The 23155-nt window shown below is 53.0% G+C and overlaps 1 protein-coding gene across 1 annotated transcript in view; it reads left to right on the forward strand.

Moving 5' to 3' along the window:
- Window positions 1–23155, forward strand: part of lpcat3 (lysophosphatidylcholine acyltransferase 3) — a 90768-nt gene that overhangs the window by 13049 nt on the left and 54564 nt on the right. The window contains exons 2-4 of the mRNA XM_063040205.1: window positions 19180–19287; window positions 19804–19910; window positions 21460–21553. Coding sequence (XP_062896275.1) covers window positions 19180–19287; window positions 19804–19910; window positions 21460–21553 — 309 coding nt within the window. The remainder of the gene's footprint in view (window positions 1–19179; window positions 19288–19803; window positions 19911–21459; window positions 21554–23155) is intronic.

Below are 23155 nucleotides of genomic sequence, written 5' to 3' on the forward strand. Positions count from 1 at the left end.
TGTTTCCTGTAGTGGGGGGAGTCTCGGACCAGAGGACACAGATAGAGTGGATGTGGAGAGGATGTTTCCTATAGTGGGGGAGTCTAGGACCAGAGGACACAGACAGAGTGGATGTGGAGAGGATGTTTCCGGCAGTGGGGGGTCTAGGACCAGAGGACACAGATAGAGTGGATGTGGAGAGGATGTTTCCTGTAGTGGGGGAGTCTAGGACCAGAGGACACAGATAGAGTGGATGTGGAGAGAATGTTTCCTGTAGTGGGGGAGTCTAGGACCAGAGGACACAGATAGAGTGGATGTGGAGAGGATGTTTCCTGTATTGGGGGAGTCTAGGACCAGAGGACACAGATAGAGTGGATGTGGAGAGGATGTTTCCTGTAGTGGGGGAGTCTCGGACCAGAGGACACAGATAGAGTGGATGTGGAGAGGATGTTTCCTGTAGTGGGGGAGTCTAGGACCAGAGGACACAGATAGAGAGCATGTGGAGAGGATGTTTCCTGTAGTGGGGGGAGACTAGGGCCAGAGGACACAGATAGAGTGGATGTGGAGAGCATGATTACTATTGTGCGGGAGTCTAGGACCAGAGGACAAAGATAGAGTGGATGTGGAGAGGATGTTTCCTATAGTGGGGGGAGTCTTGGCCCATAGGACACAGACAGAGTGGATGTGGAGAGGATCTTTCCTGTAGTGGGGGAGTCTAGGACCAGAGGACACAGATAGAGTGGATGTGGAGAGGATGTTTCCTGTCGTGGGGGAGTCGACGACCAGAGGACACAGATAGAGTGGATGTGGAGAGGATGTTTCCTGTCGTGGGGGAGTCTAGGACCAGAGGGCACAGATAGAGTGGATGTGGAGAGGATGTTTCCTGTAGTGGGGGGAGTCTAGGACCAGAGGACACAGATAGAGTGGATGTGGAGAGGATGTTTCCTGTAGTGGGGGGAGTCTCGGACTAGAGGACACAGATAGAGTGGATGTGGAGAGGATGTCTCCTGTAGTGGGGGAGTCTAGGACCAGAGGACACAGATAGAGTGGATGTGGAGAGGATGTTTCCTGTAGTGGGGGAGTCTCGGACCAGAGGACACAGATAGAGTGGATGTGGAGAGGATGTTTCCTGTAGTGGGGGAGTCTGGGACCAGAGGGACGTCCATTTCGAATGGAGATGAGGAGGAATTTTTTTGGCCAGAGTGTGGGTGAATCTGTGGGGGCCGAGTCACTGGCTATATTTAAGGCAGAGCTTGATAGATACTTGATGAGTTGGGGCGTGGAAGAACACGGGGAGAAGTTTGGAGAGTGAAGCCGAGAGGGGGTAAAATGATCAGCCATGACGAAACGGCGGAACAGACTCGACGGGCCAAACGGCCGCGTTCTGCTTTTGTGTCTTCTGATGTAAATGTCACGAGTTGTGGGGCAGTGGGGGGGACCCAGTAATTCATTCCGTGGGTTTTACCCGTCCTCCCGACCTCGACGCCGAACCAGAGTGAACGGCTGTCGGTTCATTGGTAATCGGTCGATTACTGTCGCGCACACTGAGGTAGAGTTTTTAATAAACGCACACCGTCCTCGGAGATGATTTCCCTGATCGTGGCCGCGCAGGCCGGCCGGGGTGGCGTAGGGCTCGCTCGCCGACGTCAGTCGGGGCGAGCCGAGTTCGGAAGCCAGGAAGCCGCGCGGCAACTTCGTCAGACTCTGGCCGGGCTGCGTCTGGGGTATCGCGTCACATTCCTGGTCTTGCCCCACCGCGGGGAGGCCGGGTGACAGGAGTGGTGGCCGATTGTGGATGAGAGACCGTGACCTACCCAAACCCGGGTTGTGTTCCCTGCACCTTCGGCGGGGTGGGGGGTGCCTGAGAGGGGATCCGATCGAGGTTTGTTAGGTGATGAGAGGGCAGGGAGTATCTGTTTCCTGGGGTTGCGATGCGTGCTACTAGAGGGCGTGCGTTGAAGGGGAGCGGGGGTAGCCTCAAAGGGGACATGAGGGGGAGTGATTTTTGTTTTTAAATGTTTTTATTAACTATTGAAAATCGATAACAAAAAAAATACATTGAAATAATCAAGTTATTATATCAATATTGATAATAAGAGTCAAACTATTAACCAAGCTAAACAATATATCAATAATAATAATTAAGAAGCTTTTTTTTGGAAAAAAGAAAGAAAGGAAAAAAAGAACCCCTACTAACTTAAAAAAAAAACCCAGCTAACAAAAAAAACGAGGAGAAGAAACCCATTTGGAGCACAACCCTGGAGCCATACGCCATACAAACTTCCACAAAAAAAGACATCAATCGGCCAACCAAATCCATTTACCCAAGAATCAGAAGGGGACCATCTTAATGAACTCAAATCAAATGATACTCGCGGGCAAACGAGCCCCACCTTTTCTCAAAGTCAAATCGCGGATCGAAAGTTTGGCTTCTAATTTTTTTCCAAACTGAGACATAACATCAGCTGAGAGAACCATTGTATCAAAGTGGGAGCAGAGGTGTCTTTCCATAGCCCTTCTAGCCAATAATGCGATAAATGCAATTACATGTTGGTCTGATATAGAAATACCATGAATATATTGAGGAATTATACCGAACAAAACCGTCAATTTATCAGGTTGTAAATTAATTTTTAAAGCTTTAGAAATTGTAGAAAAAACAGATTTCCAAAACTGTTTCAATACAGAGCACGACCAAAACATATGTGTCAATGTAGCTATCTCAGTTTTACGTCTTACCACACTGACTATTAACATTAGGAAATATTTTAGACAGTCTCTCCTTTGCCAAATAATAACGATGTACAATTTTAAATTGAATCAGAGAGTGACTGGCGCAAATCGAAGAAGAGTTGACCCACTTCAAAATTCGCAACCAATCCTCTGTTATCAAGTGTCTCTTACTCACTCTTCAGTTAGTCCTGACGAAGGGTCTCGGCCTGAAACGTCGACTGTACCTCTTCCTAGAGATGCTGCCTGGCCTGCTGCGTTCACCAGCAACTTTGATGTGTGTTGCTTGAACTTCCAGCATCGGCAGACTTCCTCTCGTCTCTGTTATCAAGGTCATGTTAAGCTCTCTTTCCCAATCTTGCTTAATCTTAAATAGAGGATAATTATCCTGCTGTAAAATAGTAAATTATAAATTTTCCCCATAAAACCTTGCACTGGAGGGTTGATTTTTAAAGTAATGTCTGACAGGTCAGAATCTTGTATAGATGGAAGAGGGGGTGAATATTTTTGACGCAGGAATGCCCTGCCTGGGGTGGTGCAGGAGGCAGATAAATTCGGGCCTTTCGAGAGCCGGTGGGCACACGGAGACTGCGGAGGCCCCTCTGGCAGGCCGGTTCCCCTCAATTGGGGCGGAGCGCCCCTCTGCCCGCGTCCCTCAGGTTTTGCGTGCCGCTGGGGGAGGGTAGGAAACGGGGGCGGGGGGGGGTCCTGAGGAGAGGATTGTGGGGGGGTGGAGAGAGTTGGGCAGGAAGCTGCAAGGCACCTCCGGACCGCTGGCCGGCGAGGGCGAGAGCGGGAGGATGAGGGCGGTCGAGTGCGCGGCTGAGGAGCTGGTTGGGTGGGGGGACGTGCACTGACCGGGATGGGCCACGCCCGGTCGCCGTCTCCCGCTGCGTCTCAACCCCATCCGGGGTCCTGTCGAACTCCCCCCGGGGGGACACCCTGCCCTTTTGTGCAAAGGGTTTGCGACGGGCGGGTTGGCAAGTTTGCAGACGACACAAAGGTTGGTGGTGTTGTAGATAGTGTAGAGGATTGTCGAAGATTGCAGAGAGACATTGATAGGACGCAGAAGTGGGCTGAGAAGTGGCAGATGGAGTTCAACCCGGAGAAGTGTGAGGTGGGACACTTTGGAAGGACAAACTCCAAGGCAGAGTACAAAGTAAATGGCAGGATACTTGGTAGTGTGGAGGAGCAGAGGGATCTGGGGGTACATGTCCACAGATCCCTGAAAGTTGCCTCACAGGTGGATAGGATAGTTAAGAAAGCTTATGGGGTGTTAGCTTTCATAGGTGCAGGGATACAGTTTAAGAGTCGCGAGGTAATGATGCAGCTCTATAAAACTCTGGTTAGGCCACACTTGGAGTATTGTGTCCAGTTCTGGTCGCCTCACTATAGGAAGGATGTGGAAGCATTGGAAAGGGTACAGAGGAGATTTACCAGGATGCTGCCTGGTTTAGAGAGTATGCATTATGATCAGAGATTAAGGGAGCTAGGGCTTTACTCTTTGGAGAGAAGGAGGATGAGAGGAGACATGATAGAGGTGTACAAGATAATAAGAGGAATAGATAGAGTGGACAGCCAGCGCCTCTTCCCCAGGGCACCACTGCTCAATACAAGGGGACATGGTTTTAAGGTGAGGGGTGGGAAGTTCAAGGGGGATATTAGAGGAAGGGTTTTTACTCAGAGTGGTTGGTGTGTGGAATGCACTGCCTGAGTCAGTGGTGGAGGCAGATACACTCATGAAGTTTCCTGAGGAGACTGAGGTCCTTTAACATCTGCCGGACGATGCTGAGGATGTTCTACGAGTCTGTGGTGGCCAGTGCGATCATGTTTGCTGTTGTGTGCTGGGGCAGCAGACTGAGGGTGGCAGACACCAACAGAATCAACAAACTCATCCGTAAGGCCAGTGATGTTGTGGGGATGGAACTGGACTCTCTGACGGTGGTGTCTGAAAAGAGGATGCTGTCCAAGTTGCATGCCATCTTGGACAATGTCTCCCATCCACTACATAATGTACTGGGTGGGCACAGGAGTACATTCAGCCAGAGACTCATTCCACCGAGATGCAGCACAGAGCGTCATAGGAAGTCATTCCTGCCCGTGGCCGTCAAACTTTACAACTCCTCCCTTGGAGGGTCAGACATCCTGAGCCAATAGGCTGGTCCTGGACTTATTTCCTGACATAATTTACATATTACTATTTAACTATTTATGGTTTTATATTGCTATATTTATACTCTGTTCTTGGTAACGAAAATCAGTTTCCCACGGGATCAATAAAGTATGACTATGACTAATTACACAGAGAGTGGCGATACGTGGAATGTGCTACCAGGGCCGATGTTGGAGACAGATATATTCAGGATATTTGAGAAACTCTGGGCCGTACCCACAAAATATCCGGAGCTGCCTCTCGGTTTTTTTGCACTACCTTACTACACCATTTTCCTATTTTCTATTTATGATTTATAATTTAAATTTTTAAGATTTACTATCGATTTGTACTCCATGGAGTGGGAAGCGCAGAATCAAATATCGCTGTGATGATTGTACGTTCTAGTATCAATTGTTTGGCGACAATAAAGTAGATACAAGGACGATTGAAAAGGGAGTGTTATGCGGCAGGGAAGGGCGAGATTGACCTTGGAGTAGGTTAGAGGGTCGGTACAACATTGCGGGCCGAGTGGCCTGTTTTATACTGTACCGTTCTTGAGTTCCTGCTTTCACAGGGCACGTCGTGGCCCCTAACGGCCCTGTCGCAGGGAAGAGGCAACCGTGAAGGGATTTATGCTTTATAGCCGCCAAACAACACGTACTAGAACGTACAATGATCACAGCGATATTTGATCCTGCGCTTCCCACTCCCTGGAGTACAAATCGATAGTAAACATTAAAAATTTAAATTTATAAATATAATTATAGTAAGAGTTCGGCACGGACTAGAAGGGCCGAGATGGCCTGTTTCCGTGCTGTAATTGTTATAGGGTTATAAATCATAAATGGAAAATAGAAAGTTTTAAGGTAGTGCAAAAAAAAAATACTGAGAGGCAGGCCCGGATATTTGGAGGGTACGGCCCAGATTTGGGTCTGGGTTTAAATCCCCTGAAAGTACAAAATCCCCCTCCCATCGATGAGTGTGTCCTCTGGCATCTTCTCAGCAGGCTGCACTGGGCGTGTTCTGTCCAGTTCGGGTCGTTGCGAGGGTCGAGGAAGGGAGAGGGTGTGGGAGAATGCCGCAGGTCCCTGGGGGGTGGGGGTGGTCTGGCCTCCGCCTACCCTCTCACCCGTTTGGCGCGGGCGACCCGACGAGGAGACAGGGCACAGGGGCCCCGACTCCAGCCGACGCGCCTCTCCGGGTCATCGAGGCACGCGGGCCTCCAGACCCGACCGCGTCTCGGAGGAGCGTCAGGGGTGGGATCGACGAGGAAGTTACGGTGGGGGGGGGGGGTGGTGAGAGGTTATGGAGAGAGCTTCTCAGTTTGCAGTACCAGGGTTTCACCAGCCCTGCTTCCTCCCTCCAACCCCCTCCCTTCCCGCCGACCCTCCCCCCCCCCACGCAAGCTGCGGGGAGACGCTTGACGAGTGTGGGGTGGGGTGGAGGAGGTTTTCCAGTTTATTAAAGGACCTGGCCCCGCTGTGCGCTCTGAGACTCGCGGTAAGGGAGACCGCGGACGAGCACGGTTGGTACCGCGGTCACAGGGAACGGCAGCCGGCAAAAAGCTTGTTTTGCACGCTGTTCACACAGGTCCGATCGTGATACAGTACGTCGAGGCAGAACGGGACAGCAGTAACAGGATGTGGGCTCCCTGCCTTTCCTCCAACTCTCTTCGTATTGTCCAAAAACTTGGCCACAGAGTTTGAATGACAAATGTGTGTTTCTGTTTGTGTGTGAGAGAAAGAGGGGGACTGTGTGTGTGTGTGTGTGTGTGTGTGAGAGAGAGAGAGAGAGAGAGACAGACACACAGGCAGAGTGTGTGTGTGTGTGCTTATGTGTGAAAGAGAGACGGACTGTGTGTGAGAGAGACAGAGACCGACAGTGTGTGTGAAAGAGAGACGGACTGTGTGTGTGAGAGAGACAGAGACCGACAGTGTGTGTGAAAGAGAGACGGACTGTGTGTGTGAGAGAGACAGAGACCGACAGTGTGTGTGAAAGAGAGACGGACTGTGTGTGAGAGAGACAGAGACCGACAGTGTGTGTGAAAGAGAGACGGACTGTGTGTGAGAGAGACAGAGACCGACAGTGTGTGTGAAAGAGAGACGGACTGTGTGTGAGAGAGACAGAGACCGACAGTGTGTGTGAAAGAGAGACGGACTGTGTGTGAGAGAGACAGAGACCGACAGTGTGTGTGAAAGAGAGACGGACTGTGTGTGTGAGAGAGACAGAGACCGACAGTGTGTGTGAAAGAGAGACGGACTGTGTGTGTGAGAGAGACAGAGACAGACAGTGTGTGTGAAAGAGAGACGGACTGTGTGTGTGAGAGAGACAGAGACAGACAGTGTGTGAAAGAGAGACGGACTGTGTGTGTGAGAGAGACAGAGACGGACTGTGTGTGTGAAAGAGAGACGGACTGTGTGTGTGAAAGAGAGACGGACTGTGTGTGTGAAAGAGAGATGGACTGTGTGTGTGAAAGAGAGACGGACTGTGTGTGTGAAAGAGAGACGGACAGTGTGTGTGAAAGAGAGACGGACTGTGTGTGTGTGTGTGTGAGAGAGAGACACAGGCAGAGTGTGTGTGCTTATGTGTGAAAGAGACGGACTGTGTGTGTGAGAGAGACAGAGACGGACAGTGTGTGTGAAAGAGAGACGGACAGTGTGTGTGAAAGAGAGACGGACTGTGTGTGTGAGGGAGAGAGAGACAGACAGTGTGTGTGAAAGAGAGACGGACTGTGTGTGTGTGAGGGAGAGAGAGACGGACTGTGTGTGTGAGGGAGAGAGAGACAGACAGTGTGTGTGAAAGAGACAGAGACCGACAGTGTGTGTGAAAGAGAGACGGACTGTGTGTGTGTGAGGGAGAGAGAGACGGACTGTGTGTGTGTGAGGGAGAGAGAGACAGACAGTGTGTGTGAGGGAGAGAGAGACGGGCTGTGTGTGTGTGAGGGAGAGAGAGAGACAGACAGTGTGTGTGAGGGAGAGAGAGACCGACAGTGTGTGTGAAAGAGAGACGGACTGTGTGTGTGTGAGGGAGAGAGAGACGGGCTGTGTGTGTGAGGGAGAGAGAGACAGACAGTGTGTGTGAAAGAGAGACGGACTGTGTGTGTGAGAGAGACAAGACCGACAGTGTGTGTGAGGGAGAGAGAGAGACAGACAGTGTGTGTGAAAGAGAGACGGACTGTGTGTGTGTGTGTGTGTGAGAGAGAGAGAGACGTAGGCAGAGTGTGTGTGCTTATGTGTGAAAGAGACGGACTGTGTGTGTGAGAGAGACAGAGACGGACAGTGTGTGAAAGAGAGACGGACTGTGTGTGTGAGAGAGACAGAGACGGGCTGTGTGTGTGTGAGGGAGAGAGAGAGACCGACAGTGTGTGTGAGGGAGAGAGAGACGGGCTGTGTGTGTGTGAGGGAGAGAGAGACGGACTGTGTGTGTGTGAGGGAGAGAGAGACGGACTGTGTGTGTGTGAGGGAGAGACGGACTGTGTGTGTGAAAGAGAGACGGACTGTGTGTGTGTGTGTGTGTGTGTGTGTGTGTGTGTGAGAGAGAGACGCAGGCAGAGTGTGTGTGCTTATGTGTGAAAGAGACGGACTGTGTGTGTGAGAGAGACAGAGACGGACAGTGTGTGAAAGAGACGGACTGTGTGTGTGTGAGAGAGACAAGACAGTGTGTGTGAAAGAGAGACAGACTGTGTGTGTGAGGGAGAGAGAGAGAGACCAACAGTGTGTGAAAGAGAGACGGACTGTGTCTGTGAAAGAGAGATGGACTGTGTGTGTGTGTGAGAGAGAGAGACACAGGCAGAGTGTGTGTGCTTATGTGTGAAAGAGACGGACTGTGTGTGTGAGAGAGACAGAGACAGACAGTGTATGTGAAAGAGAGACGGACTGTGTGTGTGCGGGAGAGAGAGACAGACAGTGTGTGTGAAAGAGAGACGGACTGTGTGTGTGAGAGAGACAGAGACAGACAGTGTGTGTGAAAGAGAGACGGACTGTGTGTGTGAGAGAGACAAGACCGACAGTGTGTGTGAGGGAGAGAGAGACGGGCTGTGTGTGTGTGAGGGAGAGAGAGAGACAGACAGTGTGTGTGAGGGAGAGAGAGACCGACAGTGTGTGTGAAAGAGAGACGGGCTGTGTGTGTGTGAGGGAGAGAGAGAGACAGACAGTGTGTGTGAGGGAGAGAGAGACCGACAGTGTGTGTGAAAGAGAGACGGACTGTGTGTGTGTGAGGGAGAGAGAGACGGGCTGTGTGTGTGAAAGAGAGACGGACTGTGTGTGTGTGTGAGAGAGAGACACAGGCAGAGTGTGTGTGCTTATGTGTGAAAGAGACGGACTGTGTGTGTGAGAGAGACAGAGACGGACAGTGTGTGAAAGAGAGACAGACTGTGTGTGTGTGAGAGAGACAAGACAGTGTGTGTGAAAGAGAGACGGACTCTGTGTGTGTGTGTGAGAGAGAGACGTAGGCAGAGTGTGTGTGCTTATGTGTGAAAGAGACGGACTGTGTGTGTGAGAGAGACAGAGACGGACAGTGTGTGAAAGAGAGACGGACTGTGTGTGTGTGAGAGAGACAAGACAGTGTGTGTGAAAGAGAGACGGACTGTGTGTGTGTGAGAGAGACAAGACAGACAGTGTGTGTGAGGGAGAGAGAGACGGGCTGTGTGTGTGAAAGAGAGACCGACAGTGTGTGTGAGGGAGAGAGAGACGGGCTGTGTGTGTGTGAGGGAGAGAGAGAGACAGACAGTGTGTGTGAGGGAGAGAGAGACCGACAGTGTGTGTGAGGGAGAGAGAGACGGGCTGTGTGTGTGTGAGGGAGAGACAGACAGTGTATGTGAAAGAGAGACGGACTGTGTGTGTGTGTGAGAGAGAGACAAGACAGATAGTGTGTGTATGTGTTTGTATGTGAAAGAGAGACGGACTGTGTGTGAAAGAGACAGTGTTTGTGTGTGGGTCAGACTGTGTGTGTGTGTGAGAGAGAGAGAGACTGATAGACGGACTGTGTGTGTGTGAGGGAGACAGACTGTGTGTGAAAGAGAGACGGACTGTGTGTGTGAGGGGGAGAGAGAGAGAGAGAGAGAGAGACCGATAGACGGACAGTGTTTGTGTGTGAAAGAGGGGGACTGTGTGTGTGTGTGAGACAGATTGTGTCTGAGGGAGGGAGACTGTGTGTGTGAGAGAGAGAGAGAGATGGGCTGTGTGAGAGAGAGTGAGACACTGTGTGTGTGTGCTTGAGTGGTTGTGTGTGGGATGGACTGTGTGTGTGAGAGATAGTGAGAGACAGAGTGTGTGTGAGAGATGGACTGTGTGAGGCAGGGAGACTGTATGTGTGGGTGTGCTTGTGGGTGAAAGAGAGACGGACTGTGTGTGTGTTTGTGAGAGACACACACACACAGACAGACAGACGTGTTCAAGTGTTTGTGGGATGGACTGTGTGTGTGTGAGAGTTAGACAGTGTGTGTATGTGTTTGAGTGTTTGTGGGACGGACTGTGTGTGTGAGAGAGAGAGGGAGGGTGTGTGAGAGGGGGCGAGAGTCGGACTGCTGCACGGTACAGAAACAAACACAGTGACCCATCTCATCAGAGCAGCCCCAGTTGACGACTTGAGCTGGTGATACTTGCCCCGTACGGCCCCTGTCCTTTGCTCAGACCTCAACGTGTGCCTTTGAGGCTCAAAGTTCAAACTACGCACGCAGTATATCACCAGACACAGATTTATACTCTATTGCCGCCAAACAACAGATACCAGAACGTACAATCATCGCAGCGATATTTGATCCTGCGCTTCCAGCTCCCTGGAGTACAAATCGATAGTAAATATTAAAAATTTAAATTATAAATCACAAAAAGAAAATAGAAAAATGGGAAGTAAGGTAGTGCAAAAAAAAACGGAGAGGCCGGTCCGGATATTTGGAGGGTACGGCCCAGTTGACGACTTGAGCTGGTGATACTTGCCCTGCACGGTCCTGAACGTGTGCCTTTGAGGCTCAAAGTTCAAGCTACGCACACGGTATGTCACCAGGATTCGCTTTCTTCCGGGCAGACGCAATAAATCCAGCAACCGCAATAGATTCCACGTAAGGCCGCACCGACAGGGCGGATAACCGGTGTGCATAAGACGCCAGTGTGCAGATACAGAAATAAATTAATAGATAAGTAGGAAACACCGAGAATGTGAGATGAAGAGACCTTGAAAGTGAGTCTGTAGATTGTGGGAACCTTTCAGTGATGGAGCAAGAGAAGTTGTTCCTTCCGGTTCAAGAGCCTGATGGTTGAGGGGTGATAACTGTCCCTGAACCTGGTGGTGTGGGTCCTGAGGCTCCTGTACCTCCTTCCTGATGATTGAGGGGTGATAACTGTCCCTGAACCTGGTGGTGTGGGTCCTGAGGCTCCTGTACCTCCTTCCTGATGATTGAGGGGTGATAACTGTCCCTGAACCTGGTGGTGTGGGTCCTGAGGCTCCTGTACCTCCTTCCTGATGGTTGAGGGGTGATAACTGTCCCTGAACCTGGTGGTGTGGGTCCTGAGGCTCCTGTACCTCCTTCCTGATGGTTGACGGGTGATAACTGTCCCTGAACCTGGTGGTGTGGGTCCTGAGGCTCCTGTACCTCCTTCCTGATGGTTGAGGGGTGATAACTGTCCCTGAACCTGGTGGTGTGGGTCCTGAGGCTCCTGTACCTCCTTCCTGATGGTTGACGGGTGATAACTGTCCCTGAACCTGGTGGTGTGGGTCCTGAGGCTCCTGTACCTCCTTCCTGATGGTTGAGGGGTGATAACTGTCCCTGAACCTGGTGGTGTGGGTCCTGAGGCTCCTGTACCTCCTTCCTGATGGGTGAGGGGTGATAACTGTCCCTGAACCTGGTGGTGTGGGTCCTGAGGCTCCTGTACCTCCTTCCTGATGGTTGAGGGGTGATAACTGTCCCTGAACCTGGTGGTGTGGGTCCTGAGGCTCCTGTACCTCCTTCCTGATGGCTGAGGGGTGATAACTGTTCCTGAACCTGGTGGTGTGGGTCCTGAGGCTCCTGTACCTCCTTCCTGATGGTTGAGGGGTGATAACTGTCCCTGAACCTGGTGGTGTGGGTCCTGAGGCTCCTGTCCCTCCTTCCTGATGGTTGAGGGGTGATAACTGTCCCTGAACCTGGTGGTGTGGGTCCTGAGGCTCCTGTACCTCCTTCCTGATGGTTGAGGGGTGATAACTGTCCCTGAACCTGGTGCTGCATTCTTGCAACAGCGTTTCGTGTAGATGCGCTCAATGGTGTGGAGGGCCGTATCCCCTACGTTTTTTTTGTAGGATTTGCATGTTTTGTGGGGGGAAAACTATCCCTTTAAACCTTTCCCCTCTGACCTTGAACTTGTCACCTCTAGTTTTCAACCCCCCTGACTCTGGCGACCGGCCACATTATTGGTGCCCCTCGTGGTTTTATAAACATCTGTTAGGGTTTCCCCTGGGCCTCCTCCGCTCCAGGGAAAACCGCCCGCGCCCTCCCTGTAACTCGATTCCCTCCAGTCCCCGTGCATCTTTTCCGCGCCCTGTCAGCGTTAATCCCACCCGGCCCTACAGCCGGGCGACCGGAGCTCCCCGTGGTCCTCCCCGTGCGGCTTGGCCGACTTCTTGTACGGCTGAAACGGGACGTCCCGCCTCCTGCCCTCAGTCCGATCGCCGAGCCCGGAGGGTAGGTCGCGAGCGTTCGGCCTCCAGCCGCGGTGACGTTCCCCCGCCCCCCTGGTTATCGGCCGCGGTGTGCGTCGGCTCCTGGGGATGTCTGCGGCTCGCACTGTAGCCCTAGCCCGCGCACGCTTCTCAGGATTTTCTTGGAGGTCCTGTGCCGCACTCCTGCCACCGTTCTGTGTCCTCCGTGGGCCGAGGCGAGTGACGAAGGACTGCGTCGTCTTCGATGGGGATAGCTGACCTCCCCGCCCCACCGTCTCTCCTGCGTGGCGTTCTGGGGCAATCTCCACGCTGGGCTTGCTACGTTCCCTTTGCCGAGCTGGGCTCCAGGCTCGGAGGTCGACCCTGCAAGCAAGCAGCCCACCCCCGTTCCCGTGTTCAGTGCCCTGCCCGACGTAGGCCGATGAGCGTTCGCCTTCCTCACCGCCCCTGTCTCTTGGGGAGCCGTGAACCTGTAGCCCTGGGTCTCTCTCTCTGTGTTCGACAATACCGCCTCCCCCGCCCCGCCCCCCGCCCAGCCATTCTCTCAGCACGTGCCCTGCCCCGTATTTGACTCGCTGAGAGTCAAACATGAAGAGTGAGGAGGTGTTGATGAGGCTCCGTGGAGCACTGGGGAGACCTCATTTGGAGTACTGCGTGCAGTTTTGGGCCCCCTGTCTTGGAAGGGATGTTATATAACTATATAACAATTACAGCACAGAAACAGGCCATCTCGGCCCTTCTAGTCCGTGCCGAACTCTTACTCTCACCTCGTCCCACCGACCTGCACTCAGCCCGTAACCCTCCATTCCTTTCCTGTCCATATATCTGTCCAATTTAACTTTAAATGACAACATCGAACCTACCTCAACCACTTCTCGTTCCACACAGCTACCACTCTCTGAGTAAAGAAGTTCCCCCTCGTGTTACCCCTAAACTTTTGCCCTTTAACTCTCAACCCATGCCCTCTTGTTTGAATCTCCCCCACTCTCAATGGAAAAAGCCTATCCACGTCAACTCTATCTATCCCCCTCATAATTTTAAACACCTCTATCAAGTCCCCCCTCAACCTTCTACGCTCCAAAGAATAAAGACCCAACTTGTTCAACCTTTCTCTGTAACTTAGGAGATGAAACCCAGGCAACATTTCAGTAAACCTCTTCTGTACTGTCTCAATTTTATTGATGTTCTGATGTTGGAGAGAGTTCGGAGAAGATTTGCGAGGATGATTCCCGGAGTGCAGGGGCTAACATATGAGGAGCGTGTTTGTCGGCTCTTGGACTGTATTCGTTAGAGTATAGAAGAATGAGGGGGGATCTCCATAAGATAAAGGAGCAGAAGTCGGCCATTCGGCCCATCGAGTCTGCTCTGCCATTTTGTCATGAGCTGATCCATTCTCCCATTTAGTCCCACTCCCCCGCCTTCTCACCATAACCTTTGATGCCCTGGCTACTCAGATACCTATCAATCTCTGCCTTAAATACACCCAATGACTTGGCCTCCACTGCTGCCCGTGGCAACAAATTCCATAGATTCACCACTCTCTGACTAAAAAATTTCTTCGCTTTTCTGTTCTGAAAGGGCGCCCTTCAATCCTTAAGTCATGCCCTCTCGTACTAGACTCCCCCATCATGGGAAACAACTCTGCCACATCAACTCTGTCTCATAGGAACATCTCGAATGGGGGAGATTCAAACAAGAGGACATGAGTTGAGATTTAAAGGGCAAAAGTTTAGGGGTAACATGAGGGGGAACTTCTTTACTCAGAGAGTGGTGGCTGTGTGGAACGAGAAGAGGCTGAGGCAGGTTCGATGTTGTCGTTTGAAGTTAAATTGGACAGATATATGGACAGGAAAGGAATGGAGGGTTACGGGCTGAGTGCAGGTCGGTGGGACAAGGTGAGAGTAAGCGTTCGACACGGACTAGAAGGGCCGAGATGGCCCGTTTCCGTGCTGGAATTGTTATATGGTTATACGGTTTATGACACAGAAGAATGAGAGGGGATCTCATTGAAACATTTCGCATGTTGAAAGGGTTGGACAGAGTGGATGCGTAAAGGCTGTTTCCCTTGGTGGGTGAGTCCAGGACAAGAGGCCACAGTCTTAGAATTAGAGGGCACCCATTTGAAACAGGGATGAGGAGAAATTTTTTTTTTTACGCAGAGGGTGGTGGATTTCTGGGATTCAAGGCCATGTACAGCTGTGGAGGCCCGATCGTGGAGGGTGTTTGAGGAGGAGATTGATAGGTATCTGGTCAGTCGGGGTATCAAGGGGAAAAAAGGCTGGAAATTGGAACTAGATGGGAGAGTAGTTTAGCTCGTGGTGGAGTGATGGCGCAGACTCGATGGGCCGAATGGCCTACTGCTCCTTTGCCTCGTGATCTTGTGATCAATGACCCACGAACTTAAACCCTGCACCTGCAAAACGGGTTGGGGGGGGGTCTTCTCCGATTGTCCGCCGGCGATTATCGGTGCTGCACGGAGCCCCGTGCATTGGGGTGGCTCCTTTATCGCGGCACACGCCGGCGACCCGGACGTAGGGGGCTGGTTGCTCTGTCGGCCCGGTCTGCGGACGGTACGGAGGCGGGTCGGCGGGGTGGGGGGTGGTGTCGAGGAAGCGGGGAGCCTGCGGAAGGACTTGGAGGGGGTTCGGGGAGCGGGCAGAGAAGGGGACGGACAGGAGACGGTGTCGGGCGGCGTGCGGCCGTGCGCTCCGGTAGCAGAAATAAACGTGGAGACTCTTCTCTAAAACGGGGAGAAAATCGGCAGACCTGAGGCGCTGCGGGACTTGGGAGCCCTTGTGCAGGGTTCCCGGAGGGTTAACTTGCCGGTGTAGTCAGCGGCGAGGAAGGAAAGTGTTAAGAGTTCATTTTCGAGAGGACTAGAATATAAGAGCAAGGACGTCATGCTGAGGCTTCGTAAAGCGCTGGTCAGACCTCATTGTGTAGCAGTTTTGGTCTCCTCATCTCAGAAAGGGTGCGCTGGCCTTGGAGAGGGTCCAGAGGAGTTTAACGAGAACGATCCCGGGAATGAAAGGGTTAACCTCTGAGGAGTAACACACATCAAAGTTGTTGGTGAACGCAGCAGGCCAGGCAGCATCTCTAGGTCAACTGTCCAAGTCCCTTTTCCCAATCACCTATCCAGCTCTTGGCTCCATCCCTCCCCCTCCTGTCTTCTCCTATCATTTTGGATCTCCCCCATCCCCCTCCCACTTTCAAATCTCTTACTATCTGTTCCTTCAGTTAGACCTGACGAAGGGTCTCAGCCCGAAACGTCGACTGCACCTCTTCCTAGAGATGCTGCCTGGCCTGCTGCGTTCACCAGCAACTTTGATGTGTGTTGCTTGAATTTCCAGCATCCGCAGAATTCCTCGTGTTGGCATTGAACCTTTGAGGAGTGTTTGATGGCTCTGGGAGCCTGCACTCGTTGGAGTTTAGAACAATGAGAGGAGGAATCTCGCTGAAACCTATCGAATATTGAAAGGCCCCGATAGAGTGGATGTGGAGAGGATGTTTCCTGTAGTGGGGGAGTCTCGGACCAGAGGACACAGATTGAGTGGATGTGGAGAGGATGTTTCCTGTAGTGGCGGAGTCTAGGACTAGAGGACACAGATAGATTGGATGTGGAGAGGATGTTTCCTGTAGTGGGGGAGTCTAGGACCAGAGGACACAGATAGAGTGGATGTGGAGAGGATGTTTCCTGTAGTGGGGGAGTCTCGGACCAGAGGACACAGATTGAGTGGATGTGGAGAGGATGTTTCCTGTAGTGGGGGAGTCTCGGACCAGAGGACACAGATTGAGTGGATGTGGAGAGGATGTTTCCTGTAGTGGGGGAGTCTCGGACCAGAGGACACAGATTGAGTGGATGTGGAGAGGATGTTTCCTGTAGTGGCGGAGTCTAGGACTAGAGGACACAGATAGATTGGATGTGGAGAGGATGTTTCCTGTAGTGGGGGAGTCTAGGACCAGAGGACACAGATAGAGTGGATGTGGAGAGGATGTTTCCTGTAGTGGGGGAGTCTCGGACCAGAGGACACAGATTGAGTGGATGTGGAGAGGATGTTTCCTGTAGTGGGGGAGTCTCGGACCAGAGGACACAGATTGAGTGGATGTGGAGAGGATGTTTCCTGTAGTGGGGGAGTCTAGGACTAGAGGACACAGATAGAGTGGATGTGGAGAGGATGTTTCCTGTAGTGAGGGAGTCTAGGACCAGAGGACACAGATAGAGTGGATGTGGAGAGGATGTTTCATATAGTGGGGGAGTCTCAGACCAGAGGACACAGATAGAGTGGATGTGGAGAGGATGTTTCCTGTAGTGGGGGGAGTCTGGGACCAGAGGACACAGATAGAGTGGATGTGGAGAGGATGTTTCTTGTAGTGGGGGAGTCTAGGACCAGAGGACACAGATAGAGTGGATGTGGAGAGGATGTTTCCTGTAGTGGGGGAGTCTCGGACCAGAGGACACAGATAGAGTGGATGTGGAGAGGATGTTTCCTGTAGTGGGGGAGTCTCGGACCAGAGGACACAGATAGAGTGGATGTGGAGAGGATGTTTCCTGTAGTGGGGGAGTCTCGGACCAGAGGACACAGATAGAGTGGATGTGGAGAGGATGTTTCCTGTAGTGGGGGAGTCTAGGACCAGAGGACACAGATAGAGTGGATGTGGAGAGGATGTTTCTTGTAGTGGGGGAGTCTAGGACCAGAGGACACAGATAGAGTGGATGTGGAGAGGATGTTTCTTGTAGTGGGGGAGTCTAGGACCAGAGGACACAGATAGAGTGGATGTGGAGAGGATGTTTCCTGTAGTGGGGGAGTCTAGGACCAGAGGACACAGATAGAGTGGATGTGGGGAGGATGTTTCCTGTAGTGCGAGAGTCTAGGACCAGAGGACACAGATAGAGTGAATGTGGAGAGGATGTTTCCTGTAGTGGGGGAGTCTCGGACCAGAGGACACAGATAGAGTGGATGTGGAGAGGATGTTTCCTGTAGTGGGGGGAGTCTCGGACCAGAGGACACAGATAGAGTGAAAGTGGAGAGGATGTTTCCTGTAGTGGGGGAGTCTAGGACCAGAGGACACAGATAGAGTGGATATGGAGAGGATGTTTCCTATAGTGGGGGAGTCTAGGACCAGAGGACACACAGAGTGGATGTGGAGAGGATGTTTCCTGTAGTGGGGGAGTCTAGGACCAGAGGACACAGATAGAGTGGATGTGGGGAGGATGTTTCCTGTAGTGCGAGAGTCTGGGACCAGAGGACACAGATAGAGTGGATGTGGAGAGGATGTTTCCTGTAGTGGGGGAGTCTAGGACCAGAGGACACAGATAGAGTGAATGTGGAGAGGATGTTTCCTGTAGTGGGGGAGTCTAGGACCAGAGGACACAGATAGAGTGAATGTGGAGAGGATGTTTCCTGTAGTGGGGGGAGTCTAGGACCAGAGGACACAGATCGAGTGGATGTGGAGAGGATGTTTCCTATAGTGGGGGAGTCCAGGTCTGGAGGGCACAGCCCCAGAATGGAAGAATGTTCCTTCAGAATTGAATTAAATTGACTTTATTTCTTACATCCTTCATGAGGAGTAAAAAATATTCATGATGCGTCTCCATCTAAATGTGCAATTTGTAGTAGTTTATAATAAATAGTATGTACGACAGAACAGTCAATATAACGTAGAAATACAGTAGTGTCAGTGGGAATTAATCAGTCTGATGGCCGGGTGGAAGAAGCTGTCCCAGAGCCTGTCGGTCCCGGCTATTATGCTGCGGTACCGTTTCCCGGACGGTAGCAGCTGGGACAGCTTGTGGTTGGGGGTGTCTTTGGTCCCCAATGATCCTTCGGGCCCTTTTTACGCACCCGTCTCTGTAAATGTCCTGAATAGTGTGAAGTTCACAACTACAGATGCGCTGGGCTGTCCACACCACTCTCTGCAGAGTCCTGCGATCGAGGGGGTACAGTTCCCATACCAGTCAGGATGCTCTCAATTGTGCTCCTGTGGAAAGTTCTTGGGATTTGGGGGGCCCACACCAAACTTCTTCGCCCTTCTGAGGTGAGAGAGGTGCTGTTGTGCCTTTTTCACCCACACAGCTGGTGTGTACAGACCACGCGAGATCCTCAGTGATGTTTATACCGAGGAACTTGAAGCCGTTCACCCCCTCAACCCCAGATCCATCGATGTCAATAGGGGTCAGCCCGTCTCTGTTCCTCGTCCAGTCCACGACCAGCTCCTTTGTTTTGGCCGCTTTCTTGACACCACCCCGTGTCGGAGTGACGACTTCTCCTCTGCCGGCTGCCTCGCCGTGATGAGTTGAGATGAGGCCAACCAGTTCAGTGTCGTCGGCAAGTTTAACCGGAGCTGCGGGTGGCGACACGGGGCCGGGGTGCACGGAGAGTGACGGGAGGGGGCTTAGGACGCGGCCCTGACGGGGCACCCGTGTTGAGGGTCAGAGGTGAGGAGGGATTTCTTCAGGCGGATGGGTGGAATTCGGAGGCCGATTGATTGGCTGCATTCAAAGTGGAGGTTCATAGGTCAGAGGTTACGGGGCGCAGGCAGGAGAGCGGGGCTGAGAGGAGGAGGAACGAGGTGGGCAAGAGGACCCAGCGGGCGCCGGGGGGGGGCGGAGGTCAGAGGTGGGCGTGCTGTGTTGACCGACTCTCCCCTGTCTTGCTCCCCCCTCCCCACCCACCCCGAAACAGGATACCCCTTTGCCTTTTTCCACCGGTGGTTCCTTCGGGGCCGGGGGCCCCACCTAGTGCATTACTACAACTCCGTGCTCGGCCTCTGGATGGCTTACTTCAACTTCGGTGAGGATCCGGGGCGGAGGGAGGGAAGGAGGGAGGGCCGCGAGGTTCTTGCGGGAGGCGGGAGGGGCGGAGAGAGAGCGGGCGAGGGAGAGGGTGGGCGGGAGACAAGAGACTTGGAGGGTGAGGGTGGGAAGGGGTACGTGCGGATGGGAGATGGATGCGGGAAGGGAGGGAGGGGGAGGGCGCGGCGTTGGGCGGAGGCTGCGGAGGGAGCAAGTGGGTGGGTCAGCGGGGGAGATCGAGGCACTGCCTGCCGAACCGGGTCGGGGGAGGGCGGTGTGGCAGAGGTCGGGCCGTGGAAAGGGGCGCAGACGGTGACTCGTGAGGGTGGGGATACGTAACAGGGGGGTGGGCGCGGGTACGGAGGCAGACCAGGCGTCCTGTGGGAATGATGCTGGTGTGAAACCGGCGAGCTCAGCCCCAGTGTGAGAGCCGATCTCTCCTACGTCTCTCTTCATCTCTGACACGGAGTCTCTCTCCTCTCCCTCCATCCTTCTCTCCCCCCCCCCACGATAGGTTGGCACATGCTGCACTCCCTCGCTTGTGTCGTTGTCCAGTTCCTGATCCTCAGGCTGATGGGGAGAACAGTCACCTGCATCGCGTCCACTTTCCTCTTCCAAATGGTAATGTTGCCGGGGGACTGGGCACTGGGTAGGGACCCTCGTCCCTGTCTCTGCAGGGATGGCACAGACAATCCCGGGACCAGACACTAGGTGGCGCTCCCAACACACCGTCCCATCACACACTCCCGGGGTCAGACACACAGAGTGAATCTCCCTCCACACCGTCCCATCACACACGCCCGGGGTCAGACACACAGAGTGAATCTCCCTCCACACCATCCCATCACACACTCCCGGGGTCAGACACAGAGTGAATCTCCCTCCACACCGTCCCATCACACACTCCCGGGGTCAGACACAGAGTGAATCTCCCTCCACACCGTCCCATCACACACTCCCGGGGTCAGACACAGAGTGAATCTCTCTCCACACAGTCCCAATCACACACTCCCGGGGTCAGACACAGAGTGAATCTCCCTCCACACGGTCCCATCACACACTCCCGGGGTCAGACACGGAGTGAATCTCCCTCCACACCGTCCCATCACACACTCCCGGGGTCAGACACACAGAGTGAATCTCCCTCCACACCGTCCCATCACACACTCCCGTGGTCAGACACACAGAGTGAATCTCCCTCCACACCATCCCATCACACACTCCCGGGGTCAGGCACAGAGTGAATCTCCCTCCGCACCATCCCATCACACACTCCCGGGGTCAGACACAGAGTGAATCTCCCTCCACACCGTCCCATCACCCACTCCCGGGGTCAGACACAGAGTGAATCTCCCTTCAGCCCGTCCCATCACACACTCCCGGGGTCAGACACACAGAGTGAATCTCCCTCCACACCTTCCCATCACACACTCCCGGGGTCAGACACAGAGTGAATCTCCCTCCACACCGTCCCATCACACACTCCCGGGGTCAGACACACAGAGTGAATCTCCCTCCACACTGTCCCATCACACACTCCCGGGGTCAGACACACAGAGTGAATCTCCCTCCACACCGTCCCATCACACACTCCCGGGGTCAGACACAGAGTGAATCTCCCTCCACACCGTCCCATCACACACTCCCGGGGTCAGACACAGAGTGTATCTCTCTCCACACCATCCCGTCACACACTCCCGGGGTCAGTCAGAGAGTGAATCTCCCTCCACACCGTCCCATCACACACTCCCGGGGTCAGACACAGAGTGAATCTCCCTCCACACCGTCCCATCACACACTCCCGGGGTCAGACACAGAGTGTTTTTCTCTCCACACCATCCCGTCACACACTCCCGGGGTCAGTCAGAGAGTGAATCTCCCTCCACACCGTCCCATCACACACTCCCGGGGTCAGACACAGAGTGAATCTCCCTCCACACCGTCCCATCACACACTCCCGGGGTCAGACACAGAGTGAATCTCCCTCCACACTGGGGAGGGGTGCAGGGGAGGGAGGGGGTGACGGAGACGGTTGTACAGTTGCTTACATTCTGACATTTGTCCGTCCTCCTCCCTCCCTCCTCCCCCTCCTTGTCTGTTCCTTTCCCTTTCCATGTTCCTCCTTTCTTCCCCACCCCCACCACCCCCACTGGGTCCGCCGCACCGACAGGCCTACCTCTCAGCGGGCTACTACTTCACGGCCACCGAGCAGTACGACATCAAGTGGACGATGCCCCACTGCGTGCTCACCCTCAAGCTGATCGGTCAGTGCTGGGGCACTGGTGGCGGGGTGGGTGGCTGGGACACTTTGGGAGGGAAAGGGCTCGTACCTTCCGGGACCTTGTGGAGAGCCCCTCCCTCCTCTTCCTCCCTTCCCGTCTCCCTGACCAGTGTTCCCTCTGCGCCAGGGACCCCCCAACCTTTCTCGCTCCGCGGACCCGTTTAATATCGACAGTATTCTTGCGGGCCGGCCGACCGGGGTCGGGGAGGTTGTTCAGGTCGGGTTAAGCTCACCTCAACATGTCTTCTACAGTTAGGGTTGCCAACTTCCTCACTCCCAAATAAGAGACAAAAGTAGCAGTCAAATCCCGGGACACTTGTGTTTACCCCGAGAAAGACTACCGCGACCATGAAGCCTTGCGCGGGCACCTGTGACGAGCGTGCACGTACGTGCCGATTTTCTTTCCCCCCCCACAAATCGGTTTTGGCTTAATCTTCCCGACTACACCGTACATACATTATTTCTACTCTGTATCGGCTGTGTATTTGTCGTATCATTCCTGCTTTTATTATATGTTGGTGTTATTTCCGGTTTTATGTGTTATTTGGTATGTTTTGTTAGGTTATTTTTTGGGTCTGGGAACGCTCAAAAATTTTTCCCATATAAATTTATGCTAATTGTTTCTTCACTTTACGCCATTTCGGCTTACGAACGGATTCATAGGAACGCTCTACCTTAGCGGGGGAAATACGGGACAAGGGCGGGACAAACCAATTTAGCCCGATATACAGGATGTCCCGGTAAATACGGGACAGTTGGCAACCCTACGTTCAGGTTAAATGGTGGGCGTGACAAGGAATTAAGAAAGGCGCAACTGACTCGTATCACTTCCTCGCGGCCCGGTCGCACATGCTTTGCGGCCCGGTGGTTGGGGACCACTGCTCTAAGGAATTTAAACCACCCGCAAAAGGTCTTCGCGCCCACCCCCCTTCCATTGGCATGTGAAGTATATTTCACGAATTGAATTGACTTTATTTCTCTCGTCCTTCACGTACGTGGGGTAAAAATCTTCGTTATGCGTCTGTCTCAATGTGCAATCATAGCAATTTATAATAAACGGAACAGTCGACGTAAATATAGGGTGCACTCAAATCAGCGTGAGTTCATCAGTTCACCCTCTCAACCCCAGATCCGTTGATGTCAATAGGGGTTAGCCCATCTCCATTCCTCCTGTCGTCCACAACCAGCTCCTTTGTTCTTGCGAACGCACACAATCACGTTTCCTTTTCCCGGTTTCTGACGCGGACGGCGTCGACAGCCTGTGGAGTTTGCGATGACCAGTCTGCAGACTGCACTGCGGGCTTGTTTGTCCTGTTAGTATTGAAGAAATTGTTGGTTCACTATGTTGGATACCCAAGAAGCAACAGGCCTGGTATGAGCTCCTCGTTCATTTAAAGCGGCATACATCAAAGTTGCTGGTGAACGCAGCAGGCCAAGCAGCATCTATAGGAAGAGGTGCAGTCGACGTTTCAGGCCGAGACCCTTCGTCAGGACTAACTGAAGGAAGAGTGAGTAAGGGATTTGAAAGTTGGAGGGGAAGGGGGAGATCCAAAATGATAGGAGAATACAGGAGGGGGAGGGATGG

This window comes from Mobula hypostoma, unplaced genomic scaffold (assembly GCF_963921235.1).
Source record: "Mobula hypostoma unplaced genomic scaffold, sMobHyp1.1 scaffold_87, whole genome shotgun sequence".
NCBI lineage: Eukaryota > Metazoa > Chordata > Chondrichthyes > Myliobatiformes > Myliobatidae > Mobula > Mobula hypostoma.